General features: G+C 49.0%; 4 protein-coding genes across 4 annotated transcripts; 2 read left to right on the plus strand and 2 right to left on the minus strand.

Annotated features, from left to right (window-relative positions):
• B0J16DRAFT_105716 (uncharacterized protein) lies at positions 1–813 on the plus strand. Its single transcript, XM_046121345.1, has one exon. It carries the CDS (start codon positions 119–121, stop codon positions 617–619), a length of 501 nt encoding a protein of 166 aa, XP_045984902.1. The 5' UTR covers positions 1–118; the 3' UTR covers positions 620–813.
• A 1,737-nt stretch (positions 814–2,550) lies between these two features.
• Positions 2,551–6,449, minus strand: B0J16DRAFT_105724 (Vps54-like protein-domain-containing protein). The gene is made up of 4 exons (XM_046121346.1): positions 6,139–6,449; positions 5,933–6,075; positions 3,018–5,883; positions 2,551–2,967 (listed from the first exon to the last, which is right to left on the minus strand). Exons 1-4 carry the CDS (start codon positions 6,225–6,227, stop codon positions 2,742–2,744), a joined length of 3,324 nt encoding a protein of 1,107 aa, XP_045984903.1. The 5' UTR covers positions 6,228–6,449; the 3' UTR covers positions 2,551–2,741.
• Positions 6,450–6,501: 52 nt separating this feature from the next.
• B0J16DRAFT_105743 (MCM2/3/5 family-domain-containing protein) lies at positions 6,502–9,306 on the plus strand. Its single transcript, XM_046121347.1, has 4 exons — positions 6,502–6,883; positions 6,954–7,080; positions 7,129–8,537; positions 8,587–9,306. The coding sequence occupies exons 1-4, from the start codon at positions 6,747–6,749 to the stop codon at positions 9,077–9,079; spliced, it is 2,166 nt and encodes a 721-aa protein (XP_045984904.1). The 5' UTR covers positions 6,502–6,746; the 3' UTR covers positions 9,080–9,306.
• Positions 9,307–9,532: 226 nt separating this feature from the next.
• On the minus strand, positions 9,533–11,386 carry B0J16DRAFT_266234 (major facilitator superfamily domain-containing protein; the record flags this gene model as incomplete). The annotated part of the gene is made up of 3 exons (XM_046123416.1): positions 9,533–9,894; positions 9,948–10,628; positions 10,711–11,386. 3 exons carry the CDS (start codon positions 11,384–11,386, stop codon positions 9,533–9,535), a joined length of 1,719 nt encoding a protein of 572 aa, XP_045984905.1.
• Between the last annotated feature and the right edge of the window lie 198 nt (positions 11,387–11,584).

Raw genomic sequence — 11,584 nt, forward strand, 5'->3', positions numbered from 1 at the left:
TATCACGTCCTGATTCAGTCTTTCATCAGACACTGCACAACATCAACACTCTTGTCTTGACGACAATCGAGAAAACTCCACAACCCCATTCTCAGTCCAATCCACAAAAACCGCCAAAATGAAGTTCGCTACCGCTTTCGTTGGCCTCATCGCCTCTGCTACCTACGCTGCTGCTGCCTCCGTCACCTTTGTTACCCTTGATGACAAGGAGCGCACCATCATCTTCACCCCTGACCCTGGCTTTGAGGGCCCCGAGTCCGTCACTGTCAGCAGTGCTAAGGAGGTTACCGTCGATTTCCCTGACAAGTACATCGGTAACTTCTACGCTGTCCAGAAGGGCCACGCGGACAAGCCTGGCATGCTCGGTGAGGTCACCTTCGGTGGCTGGAACGGCAAGACCTACTTCGACGTCTCTGCCATTGTCGACCCCAACGACAAGAACAACGTCAAGCAGATGTGGCCCAAGACTGGCGCCTCTCCCATGTCGGGCTGCGAGCAGTTCCCTTGCGACAACGCCTACTGGCTCCCCGATGATGTCCAGACCAAGGTTACTGAGGAGGTTGACCTCATCACTACTCTTGGTTCTGGCTCCAGCCCTTATAAGGCCAAGCGTGCTTAAGCGTCTCTACTGCCATTGCCCGGACGGCTCTTGATTTTCACTTCTTCACCTACCCCCTTCTTCACCTTTTCACGCCGCGGCGTTGAACACCGCATTGACGATGTCATGAATCCCTTTCTTCACTACACGATTCTCGTTTTACATACCCTGAAAGATACCCCTCGTTTGTTGCAAAACCGAGGCCTTTCTTATAGACCTTTGGGCTGGAGCAGTTGGCGCTTATGGATGGATGGATTCCCCAGACAAGACAAGGACAAAACAGGACTTGAGTTCCATTTCCTGGAACTCTCCAAACAATGCAGAGCGGCGTCACTCCCTTTCGCGCTCTTGCATCATCACAGGCTTGATGCCTCTTGTATTAGCAAGAGGGTTGAGGCTGGCACTCGTTCTACATTCTACACACATTCTTACATTCGTTGGATCCTAGACAATGTCTAGAAAGACTTTTACATAAAATTCTTTGTACATACTTGACTTGGAGCGCAAAAGCTCCTTTACAAAAAGATGATATTATCCCTTTTTGGACATGACCTTTAGACTTTAGACCTGGACATAGAAAACTGAACATAGACGATTGATCTTGACTCATTCGATGCCCTGAAAGAAACTTGACCAGTGAAGACCTTAGTGAAAACCATCAGACAAATTGAGTTGACTCGTGTGGTGTCACTAGGTGACAAAGTACAAGCCACATGCACGCTTGAAACAAACCCCTCCCCCTGAGCGTTTCTTTTGCTAGCACACCTTCAACTGCGTTGTTTTCTCCTTTCTGAGTAAACAAAGCACTGTTAGTTACAGTGCATTACCAGCCTCCTGCTTACCTCGTACTCGGCCAACTGTCGAATCAAATCATTGCTTCTACTCCTCGATCCTGACCGAGTTGAGGGAGACACGTCAGATCAGCATCACGGCCTGATGTCGTGTCTGCAGGTACAAGGTTGATCCCCTGGCCGGGATGTAACGTCACCAGTACGTCTCTGCTATAAATTTAGTACTTAGGTGTAGATAGTACAAAGTGCAGAAAATTATGATGCTACTGTATTTGTTGAATAAATCCTCACAGGACGACCACTGTTGAATTGCAGGGTTTGTTGGTACTGCACTATGAAGTCTCCCTGGATATGGGCAGGATATGCCAAGATGTTCTAAGAATAAACCCCTCTGAGTTACAACAGATCGATAAATTGATTGATCAACACGATTGCAGATCACTACCTCATTGTCTCTCATCCCAACTTGTTTAAGGTTTACCCGTCAAAGACTTCCCCTTGGCATGATACAGCACAGTACATACGTAGTTTCTTTCTTTGTACGACGGAGAAGCACATGTGATATCAAGATGAGAAACATGGCCTCTCGACGCGGGATTGTCAATGTTTCCGTGCCCCTAGTCTGTACAACTTCGGAACGATTCTATCAACGTATGAATTTCACAGGAACTGCCTCATCCTCAGCTCCTTGGCCCGTGCTTTTGGGAATGATCTCCAAGACCGCACTCGACTAAAGCGACAAGATTCACGTATAGGCTGAATAGATGATCGAAATCGAAGTTCGATTGCGGGAATTGATTATATCGTTTCAGTATGATTTGAAAATGATGAACTATAAAAAGCAAAAAAGTCATCGTCAATGACAGAAACGCCGTTGCCGGAAGGCGCAGCGCCAGAAGACCCTGTCGAGCTCTCGGAACCCGACCAAGCGGTTCCCGCCAAGATGAGACGGTTTCTTTCCGTGTACACATTCGAGTTTCCCAAGATGGCTTCAGCTGGTTGGAAACAGGCGTCCGGTTGAGGCTTGAGACTGGAATGCTGTGTGCTCTGGAATGCGGGTTGCGGGAAAAATACGATAAGCTTGACGCCAGCCGCCGTGTTTAGCGTACAGTAGTATAACTCTGAACTGTGGGAATAAACCCGTACAGTACCTAGTGTACTCATCAAATTCTGCGCAACATACAAGTTCGAGCCTATGACAGGAGTGGAAGCCGGAAGCAGTTGCCAGTAATTTGCTAAGTTGGGTAAAGCAGCAACATAAGGCGCACTTTGCATAAGTGTGGTATAATTCTTGGCCTGGCCATCTTGGCCCAACAGTGGCATGATTATTCAAGTCATCGCCATAACTAACTCTATTCCTTCTTCTCGGCAGGCTCTGTAGACTCTGCAGCCTCTGCCGAAGGAGCTGTTTCGTTCTCTTTAGGTTCATCATCCTTCTTTTCTGGTGTGGGTTCGGTGGCTGGTTCCACCGTCTTGACCTGCTTTGACTTGACGATCTTCTGAAGATATTCTCCCGTGTCTCCGAACCCATCCAATTTGCCAAGTTTCGTTGTCAGAAACTCAATATCGTTATTCATACTAAGAGAGCGATTAGTGGATAGCCCAGTGGTGGACTGCATATTACGTACCTCTTAAGGCTAGCTTCGGTCTTGGGATCTGCATCCCTGAGGCTTGACCCAAGCTGATCTCTATAGCTGGAAAACACAGGAAGCATAATCATCTGGATCGATGTCTCAGGAAGGTGCTTAGTCAAAACACGATGAAGAGTCGTCGTTTCCTTAGCCAATGTTTCCATGTATGCATGGACGCCCTTGCCTCCATCTGCTTCCCAATCGATTGTTTTCATCGTGCGCGAATGGATGGCTGCTCGACCGCTCATAATCTCAACAAGCTTCTGGTAGATACTGTCTTGATGCTCTTGCAACAGCCGCCTGATTTTGTCAAATTCACCCATGACATTCGACACGTTCGCTCCTGATCCAGCATGCCTTCGCACAAATTCTCTAACATGTGGAATGAGGGTAGCCGTGAAGGAGAGCGCTTGGGAGGCCAAAGCTAGATGTTTGGTTGTGATGTTCTTTAGGCCAGCTGATCGAGTCGCTCCAGCACCCAGAATAAGTTGCGTGCATCTCGAGTTGAAAAGCTGAAGGTACGCAATCAAAGACGTTGCAATATCAAGGGTCATTGATGGAATTCCATTGGTGAGGTGAGAGAATTTGGCAATGCCTTCCAAGCACAGAATGGCCGATTTCGGCAGCATAAAGCTTTCCGAATCGATTGTGGCGGTTCTGGTCTTCTCTTTGCCGGTGCCATTCGTCTCGATAGTCTCTTCATTATGATGTTCCAACTCGGAATTGGGGATCCAAATCTTGGTGCTGTCGGTCCACTCTTGGGGGTCGTGAGTACTACTTCCCAGAATGGTATTCAGCAACTCCGTGTTCTTCTCATCGAAGTCTTTGGCGTTCCACTGGTCCGATTCCATGCCTTGAGCCAGTTTCTGCATCTCAGCGTCGCGATTCCTTTGCACGAAGTCTTTGATGTGTCCATTAACCACATTTTTCAGAGACGTGCCGCTTCGGCCAGATATCGACTCGCATTCGTTGGCAAAATAGAGATTGAGCGTGAAGTAACGCAGGAAAAGAGTCAGTGGCAGTTGCGCAGTCTGCTCTGCCCGAACCTTCAACACCTTGACAATCTTTTCAATCGCCACATCCACTGCTTGGCCAAGAAGGTTGGTAATATCCAAGCTCTTGTGCAGCTCCTCTTGAACTTCAAACACTGCGTTGTTCATCGGATTGCTTGAGAATCTGTCTGGTCTCGGGCTAGAAATAGGCGACCTCACTGTAGGGGATTTTAGAGTGTCACCCTGTGCACTTTCGGTGAGGGAACTTGTGATCTCCAACAAGACCTTGACCTGAGTTGTAAGTCTCCTGAGTGTCTCCGTGACTCCGATATAGATCTTGACTAGAAGGTCTTCGCCATCTTCTGGGTCTAAAGCCCGCAGATTCCGTGCTAGAATAGACGACTTTTCTTGATTTGACAGATGGCGACCGCCGCTTGCAGTAGAGACCGACATCATTGACTCATTGTCATCATCCGTGGAGCTGGGCAAAGGTCGTCTAATCAAGTTCCGAATTTCACGTAAGACAGCCTCTCGGTAAGCGACGGTTGCAGCCGCAATATGCTTCGCTCGGTGCAACCCAACCATGTTAGGCAATAGTTCAGCTTTTAATTCATCGGTATTCGTCAGATAGGTTGGGAAAACTGAGGGAGACCTGATATGGCCAGCCTTGGATCGATTTGCCGAAGCATCCCATCTAAGAAGAATCTCTTGAGATGACACTGATTCGACATGTCGACGCAAATCGCGGATTAAAATATCCTGGAAGTTGGTCTCGTACGCTTTTCCAATGCGCGAACGCAAAAGAGCCAAATCATCATTGACGCCTTGCAGAGCTGAAGCTGATCGCAGGTCCAGCAATTGGATTTTCGGTTGGTCGTCGGAAGTAGGGTCCCTTTCACCAGCAATAAGCTTTTCGAGCGAGTCGATGCTCGCAAGGGCCTTGTCGATTTCTCCTTCATTCACAAGCGACTCACAGCCTGCAACACCGTCCGCAATTTGCTTGAGCTGAAGCACGGCGTCGTTGAGCTGGCGCAAGTTCTCTTGCCGTCTTCGCTGGTGAACGATCTGCAAACCCTTGGTCGCAATCTCCTCGTCGAGCGCTTCGAGCTCTTTTCTGAGCGTCTTGATCCTCTCAACAGATTCCGCAGCTTCTGAGTGGAGCTCCTTCAAGGATCCTAGTGCTGTGAAGAATGTTGTTGAAGCGGTCGAGATAGAATTGATTAGATGAACCTCAATAGTGTCCATGTACCACGACAGCTTTTCTTGTAGGATTGCGTTGGTTGCGAGAGCCTTCCGCGGCGCCGCGGCGCTTCCGTTGAGCGCACCCTTTCCATCTTCGGCATTGGCAGGTCGGATAACCTCGGATCGTTCGCTCACAATGTCGAATGTACGAGGATTTTCAAGATGGAACTCGTCGTCAAAGTATACAGTTGGAATGGTTGATAGCGGAGGTGGCCCTTGCGTAGATCTTCGAATAAAGCCAGCGCTTGGTCTTCGGACTGGACTTTGGCCATCATTTGAATTCATCGACGAAAGCGATGCAGTCGAGCCCTTACGAGTTGGGCGAGGCTTTGGACCCGGTCGCAAATATCCATCACCACTCGATTCAGTTGGAGTATCTTGCTGATCAGAGCGCTGCTCTTTGTTGGCCTCTTCGTCGCTCTCTTTCAATCGTTGCAGCTGGTCGTATAGCGCTCCAACCTTGGATAAGTATGGGCTAAACTCTTGAATGTTGACTCTTGTGATATTTGTTAAGGTGACCGGAGGAATATCTCGAGCTGTCGGAGGCTTATGCGCAGTCGAAGCTGGTGCGGAGGTGTGAGGCTGAAGACCAGTTCGAACAATCGGGGGCTGAAGCAGGGTCGAGATAGCTTCCAGCGGTTAGCCATTGCGATGGAGGGTTCCAAGAACAAGACAAACCATTCTGACTTGATTCATAAACCGAGGCTGCCAAACTGCTAGGAGCGCTGTCAAGCACGCCTCCTACTGAATGAATGGAGCTCGCTGTAGAGCCACGTCGCGCTGACGGGTGGGGATGCATTTGAGGATGTCTATGGTTGCTACTGCATCACATGTCAGATTCATACACAGAAGGGCAGCTTGAAAGCAGAAGTATTTATGACTACCTATGAAATGGAAGCTCGCCATGACCTATAGGTGATAAGGCCGTGAGGTTATCGGCAGACTTGGCTGCGTTGGGAGAGCTGGAAAACATGATGGGCGAAGCTCTAGATGGAGTGAGGCACAAGCCCGGGTGACGGATGAAGTTGGTAGATTATTAGGGTATCATCGCTGGAAAGAACCGAACAGAAATACGTCAGTCAGTAGGTAGATATTTAGACAAGATGGAAATGACAATTAAGTGAAGACAAGAGAGGGACTGAAGAAAGAATCAAGAATGCGCCGTCATCACCAAAAAGGGTCTCGAGTACTGTACCTGGGGTAGGTACCTTGTCCATCTAGACACCTTGTAAGTCGCAGCTTCCCCCCTAGAACGATGATTGCTGTCACGTGATTGAGACCGTTTGAAGTTACGTACCCTGCAATTCTACGGATACGCGTCGCGCTTTTCAGGTCGTTAATTGATTTAGCTAAGGTTGCCCCTTGCGACTAGACCAAGCCCCTCATATCTCCCCTGTCTGAAAGTCAATTTCGGGCTTCACAACGATCAAGCAGAGGAGAAGAAGACAGAAGCAGAAGGGATACCTTATTATTCACAACCACAAACAACAAGATGGATCGCGGATCAGTTTACTCGACTCACGTCTATGAGCCGTCTTTCGGTGAAAACGGAGATACGCGACTTCAACGTCAGACCCAGCTTGAAACCTTCATCCTCGACTTCCGTCTTGACAACAATTTCGTTTACAGGTTTGTGCTGCCCTGAGCATCATTCGTGCATACATAAGACGGTTACATGTACTGACAATATATATCATAGAGACCAACTACGAGAGAATGCGCTACTCAAGAGGTACTTCTGCGACGTCAACATTAACGATTTGATCAGCTTCAACGAAGATCTGGCACATCAATTGACCTCTGAGCCTGCCGAGATCATCCCTCTAGTAAGGAGCAAACCACAGCACACACAACATATGTCTGACCAATACTAGTTCGAGAATGCGCTAAAGAAATGCACACACCGCATTGTCTTCCCCCACGAACCCAAGGTCGAGCTTCCTGAGCACCAGCTTCTTCTTCACTCAAACGCCGACGATGTATCAATTCGAAACCTCGATTCCGAAACCATCTCACGACTGGTACGTGTGCCAGGTATCGTCATCGGTGCCTCTGTCATGTCATCGAAGGCAACAGAGCTTCATATCCAATGTCGCAACTGTGGGCATACTCAGAACATTCCTGTCTTTGGTGGCTTCACAGGTGTCACTCTTCCCCGACAATGCAGTCGAAGCCGAGTTCCCAACGACCCAACGCCAAAATGTCCTATGGACCCCTACTTTGTTGCCCATGAGAAGTCTCGTTTCGTCGACCAACAAATTATCAAGCTTCAGGAAGCTCCTGATCAAGTTCCCGTAGGAGAACTGCCTAGACACGTTCTTATCTCAGCCGACAGATACTTGACAAATAGAGTTGTTCCAGGCTCAAGGTGTACTGTCACGGGCATCTTCTCCATCTACCAAAATAAGGCCTCCAAGAACTCCTCCACCGGCGGCGCTGTGGCTATTCGCACCCCTTATTTGAGGGCGGTTGGAATCCAGTCAGATATCGATCAAGCAGCCAAGGGAAATGCAACTTTCACGGAAGAAGAAGAGCAAGAATTCTTGGAAATGAGCAGACGCCCGGACCTTTACGACGTTATGACTGACTGCATCGCCCCCTCTATCTACGGAAACCGTGATATCAAGAAGTCAATCCTCTGCTTGCTATTAGGTGGCTCAAAGAAGATTCTGCCTGACGGAATGAAGCTAAGAGGAGACATCAACGTATTACTTCTTGGTGACCCTGGTACAGCCAAATCTCAGCTGCTGAAGTTTGTCGAAAAGGCAGCTCCGATCTCCATCTATACCTCCGGAAAGGGCTCATCTGCTGCAGGTCTGACAGCGTCTGTCCAGCGTGACCAGTCCACTCGTGAATTCTACCTCGAAGGTGGTGCGATGGTCTTGGCTGATGGTGGAGTGGTGTGTATCGATGAGTTCGATAAGATGAGGGATGAGGACCGAGTAGCAATCCACGAAGCTATGGAACAGCAGACCATTTCTATCGCCAAAGCTGGTATCACTACCATTCTTAATGCGCGAACATCAGTTTTGGCCGCTGCCAACCCCATCTTCGGTCGGTATGATGATATGAAGACTCCTGGAGAGAACATCGACTTCCAGACTACCATCCTTTCACGTTTCGATATGATTTACATCGTCAAGGATGAACATAGCCGTGAAAAGGACGAAACAATGGCTAAGCACGTTCTTGGTATTCAGATGAACGGTCGAGGCGCCGACGACATGACCGAGTCTGAAATCCCGATTGACAAGATGCGAAGATACATCACCTACTGCAAGACGTAAGCTATTACCTCCTCTGTTCCCTCTGCCTATACTAACCCTTAATAGTCGATGTGCCCCTCGACTTAGTACCGAGGCTGCCGAGAAGCTTTCTTCTCACTTTGTTTCCATCCGTCGCCAGGTCCATGCCGCTGAGATGGAGGCTAACACTCGCTCTTCTATCCCTATCACTGTCCGTCAGCTCGAAGCTATCGTTCGTATCACCGAGTCTCTTGCTAAGCTCACCCTCTCTCCCATCGCCACCGAATCGCACGTGGACGAAGCCATCCGTTTGTTCTTGTGCTCTACCATGGATGCTGTCAATCAGGGCAGCAACCAGGGCAGTCGCGAGTTGAACGATGAGGTCAACCGCCTTGAGGCAGAGTTGAAGCGTCGTCTTCCAATTGGATGGAGTACCAGTCTGGCCACACTCCGCAGGGAGATGGTCGAGGGTAAGGGATACAGTGAGCAGGGACTCAACCGAGCACTGATGGTTTTGCAAAGGAGAGACACAATCATGTTCAGAAATCAGGGAGCGCAAGTTTACAGGAATGGAGCTTAACGTGGAAACGATGTCGGTGTAATATTGTAAGGGTTCGTTTGCTATTTTTTCAGTAAAGGTCTTGGTGATAGACGGTGTTTACGAGTAATGAGGCGAAACCACGACCATTGTGGATGGGCAAAATTTCAAAGATACCAACTCTTATCTGCATTATATATCTGCTCAAGTTTTAACGATTGCCTCCTTTTCTATCTCCTATGTTAATATTGCTATGCCATAACTTCCCGGTGGTTGTCTTCCCAATCGTCCTATAATCGTAAAAATGGCTACAGCTGTTAATGCCACATTCCATGGCATTTTGTCCACCCTAGATTCAAATCATGGGAAACAAACACCAAAGTCATTGAGGTTGAAGAAAAGATCCTACATAGAAACCCAATGTTGTTATATCCCACTGTCATCCGCAGAACGCCATAAACTCCTCTATTTCGATGAGGTCACTCAACTGATAGATCAATTCGTGTGCGACTTAGTCAAGCTCCGTCGGAGAGCGTTACTTGCTCGGCGCTCTAACTCGGCCTCGTGTGCCTCTTCAGCGGCCTGGTCTTCGGTGATAACCTCATGTTTAGTGCGCATCCGCTCCAAGACATTGGCCGCTTCCGATGCAAACTCGCATCTCATCCTGATATTTTCGCCATATTTGTAGAATAGAAACGGAAAGGGGACGCAGGCGACGGCTAGAAATGCGGGAATGGAACTGGCCCAGTGAATGCCGAGATCGTCGTACATGTACGTTGTGAAGAGCGGGAAGGCAGCGCCAAAGAGCGAGCGAAGGACCGAATTCGCGGCCAATACGGAGGCGGCGAAGATGACATCTAAAGAGATTAGGTCGGGTCTTGACATCTTGGATATACACGAGAGAACTTACATGAGTCGACGAGATAGTTTAACAATGAAAGGAAAACCAAAACGAGGCCAGTCGCAAAGAAGACCGACCCGATGATGGACACGATCCAGTGGACATCAGGCCCGTTGGTCCAGGCAAACCAGAACAGTCCTACTGGGATAAGTATCGACCCAACCAGAGTAGGCGGAAGTCTGGCTTCGGGAGGTGCAGCACCGCCATTGGCTTCGACAACACGCATATATCGCTTCTGGTCCAGTATTGTACCGGCAACTGCAAACATCATACCTACAGCAATGCCAATAAAGGCAAGTCCTCCGACTCCTGGGCTCCAACCTCGGCCCTGTTGGAACACGATCGGGAAAGCCGCAAAGCAAAGGTACAGTGTACCATAGATAATGGCCATATAGATCGAGGTGAGCAGAACGATAGGTTCTTTGAACAGTAAAACCCATGGGCGTAGCAACGCGATTTTAAACTGTTCCGTGACAGTATGGCGAGGTCTCCCGGCGTCGACTTTGGAGATATAGACCTTTCCAGTTTTCTTAGAAAGGGCAGCTGCTCGACGCCGTAATAAGTAGGGGGCGTAGGTCTCAGGGATCACTAATGAGTTGATTATCCAGACAATGCCTGTGAAAATAGCCATCATGCCCTCAACCCAGCGCCAGCCTTCATTCTCTCCTAGAAACCCACCCGCGATGGGGCCTATCCGAGGTGGTTAACAACATCCCCTGAGCTCTCTGTGATCAAGAGAACGATGGAAGAATCAGTGCAGTGGCCGACATACCAATAGTAGGGCCTAGGAAGGGAGCCATAGCGAAGAGAGCAGTGGCAAGGCCGCGCTCACGAGCTTCGAACATGTCGGCAATGACACCGCCAGCGTTAGTTAAAGGCGAAGACCCGAAGGAACCGGCAAAAAAGCGAAGTACAATCAGTGCTGCCATCGTGGGTGCTCCTGCAGCTCCAGCGTTGAACGCGGTCAAGGCCAGGTAGGAGAAGAAGAATGGGATCTGGCGACCATAGAGCTCGGATAGAGGTGCCCAGAACAAAGGTCCAATGGCAAACCCGAGCACGAACATCGAGATACCCAGAATGACAACCTCAGTTGATACATGGAATTCCATGATGATAGAGGCGAGACCTCCTGAGTAGGCTGTACTGGCGAACGCAACAGCGAGTGTAGCTATGGCCTGGAGGATAGTGATAATCCATTTCTTTGACCGGGGAAAGTTCAACGCATTTCGTGCATCATTTGGGAGAAACTCGACAAGGTACGGCGACTCTTGCGTTCCATTTCCAGCGTAGTTGTAGTTCAGTACGGCCTCTGTGATGCCTGATTGATCGAGTATAAGACTGAAGTGAGAAGCTTTCGTCTCGGTCCGTTGGGATTCGATGTCTGCTCTGTTGGCGGTTGTTGATGAGGCTGAAGACTCTGGGGGCGGTATTTGAGTAGCAGCAGTCATATTGAAGATGTGCAATGCATTCGTAGAGTGTCGGTATTTTGTAGAAACTTGGGCTAGGATTTCGAGCAGCAGTGAACGGGCAAATAGGTCTACACTATGTTCCCTGACCTTCCTGATCCAACAGGTTGGCATAGAAGGAACTCAGGACGGCGGTCACTAAGGAATTATATAACTCTGCGATATCAGCTGCCAGGGTTT

This window comes from Fusarium flagelliforme (assembly GCF_020744385.1).
Source record: "Fusarium flagelliforme strain FIESC 12 MPI-CAGE-AA-0113 chromosome Unknown B0J16scaffold_3, whole genome shotgun sequence".
Taxonomy (NCBI): Eukaryota; Fungi; Ascomycota; class Sordariomycetes; order Hypocreales; family Nectriaceae; genus Fusarium; species Fusarium flagelliforme.

Excerpts from the sequence above, each read along its gene's own strand:
- B0J16DRAFT_105724 (XM_046121346.1), bottom strand. The coding sequence starts at position 6,227 with ATGTTTTCCAGCTCTCCCAACGCAGCCAAGTCTGCCGATAACCTCACG. Across the intron at positions 6,076-6,138 it reads GGCGAGCTTCCATTTCATAG|TAGCAACCATAGACATCCTC; the intron begins GTAGTCATAAAT and ends CATGTGATGCAG. Across the intron at positions 2,968-3,017 it reads ACCGAAGCTAGCCTTAAGAG|TATGAATAACGATATTGAGT; the intron begins GTACGTAATATG and ends TCGCTCTCTTAG.
- B0J16DRAFT_105716 (XM_046121345.1), top strand. The coding sequence starts at position 119 with ATGAAGTTCGCTACCGCTTTCGTTGGCCTCATCGCCTCTGCTACCTAC.
- B0J16DRAFT_105743 (XM_046121347.1), top strand. The coding sequence starts at position 6,747 with ATGGATCGCGGATCAGTTTACTCGACTCACGTCTATGAGCCGTCTTTC. Across the intron at positions 6,884-6,953 it reads GACAACAATTTCGTTTACAG|AGACCAACTACGAGAGAATG; the intron begins GTTTGTGCTGCC and ends TATATATCATAG. Across the intron at positions 8,538-8,586 it reads TACATCACCTACTGCAAGAC|TCGATGTGCCCCTCGACTTA; the intron begins GTAAGCTATTAC and ends AACCCTTAATAG.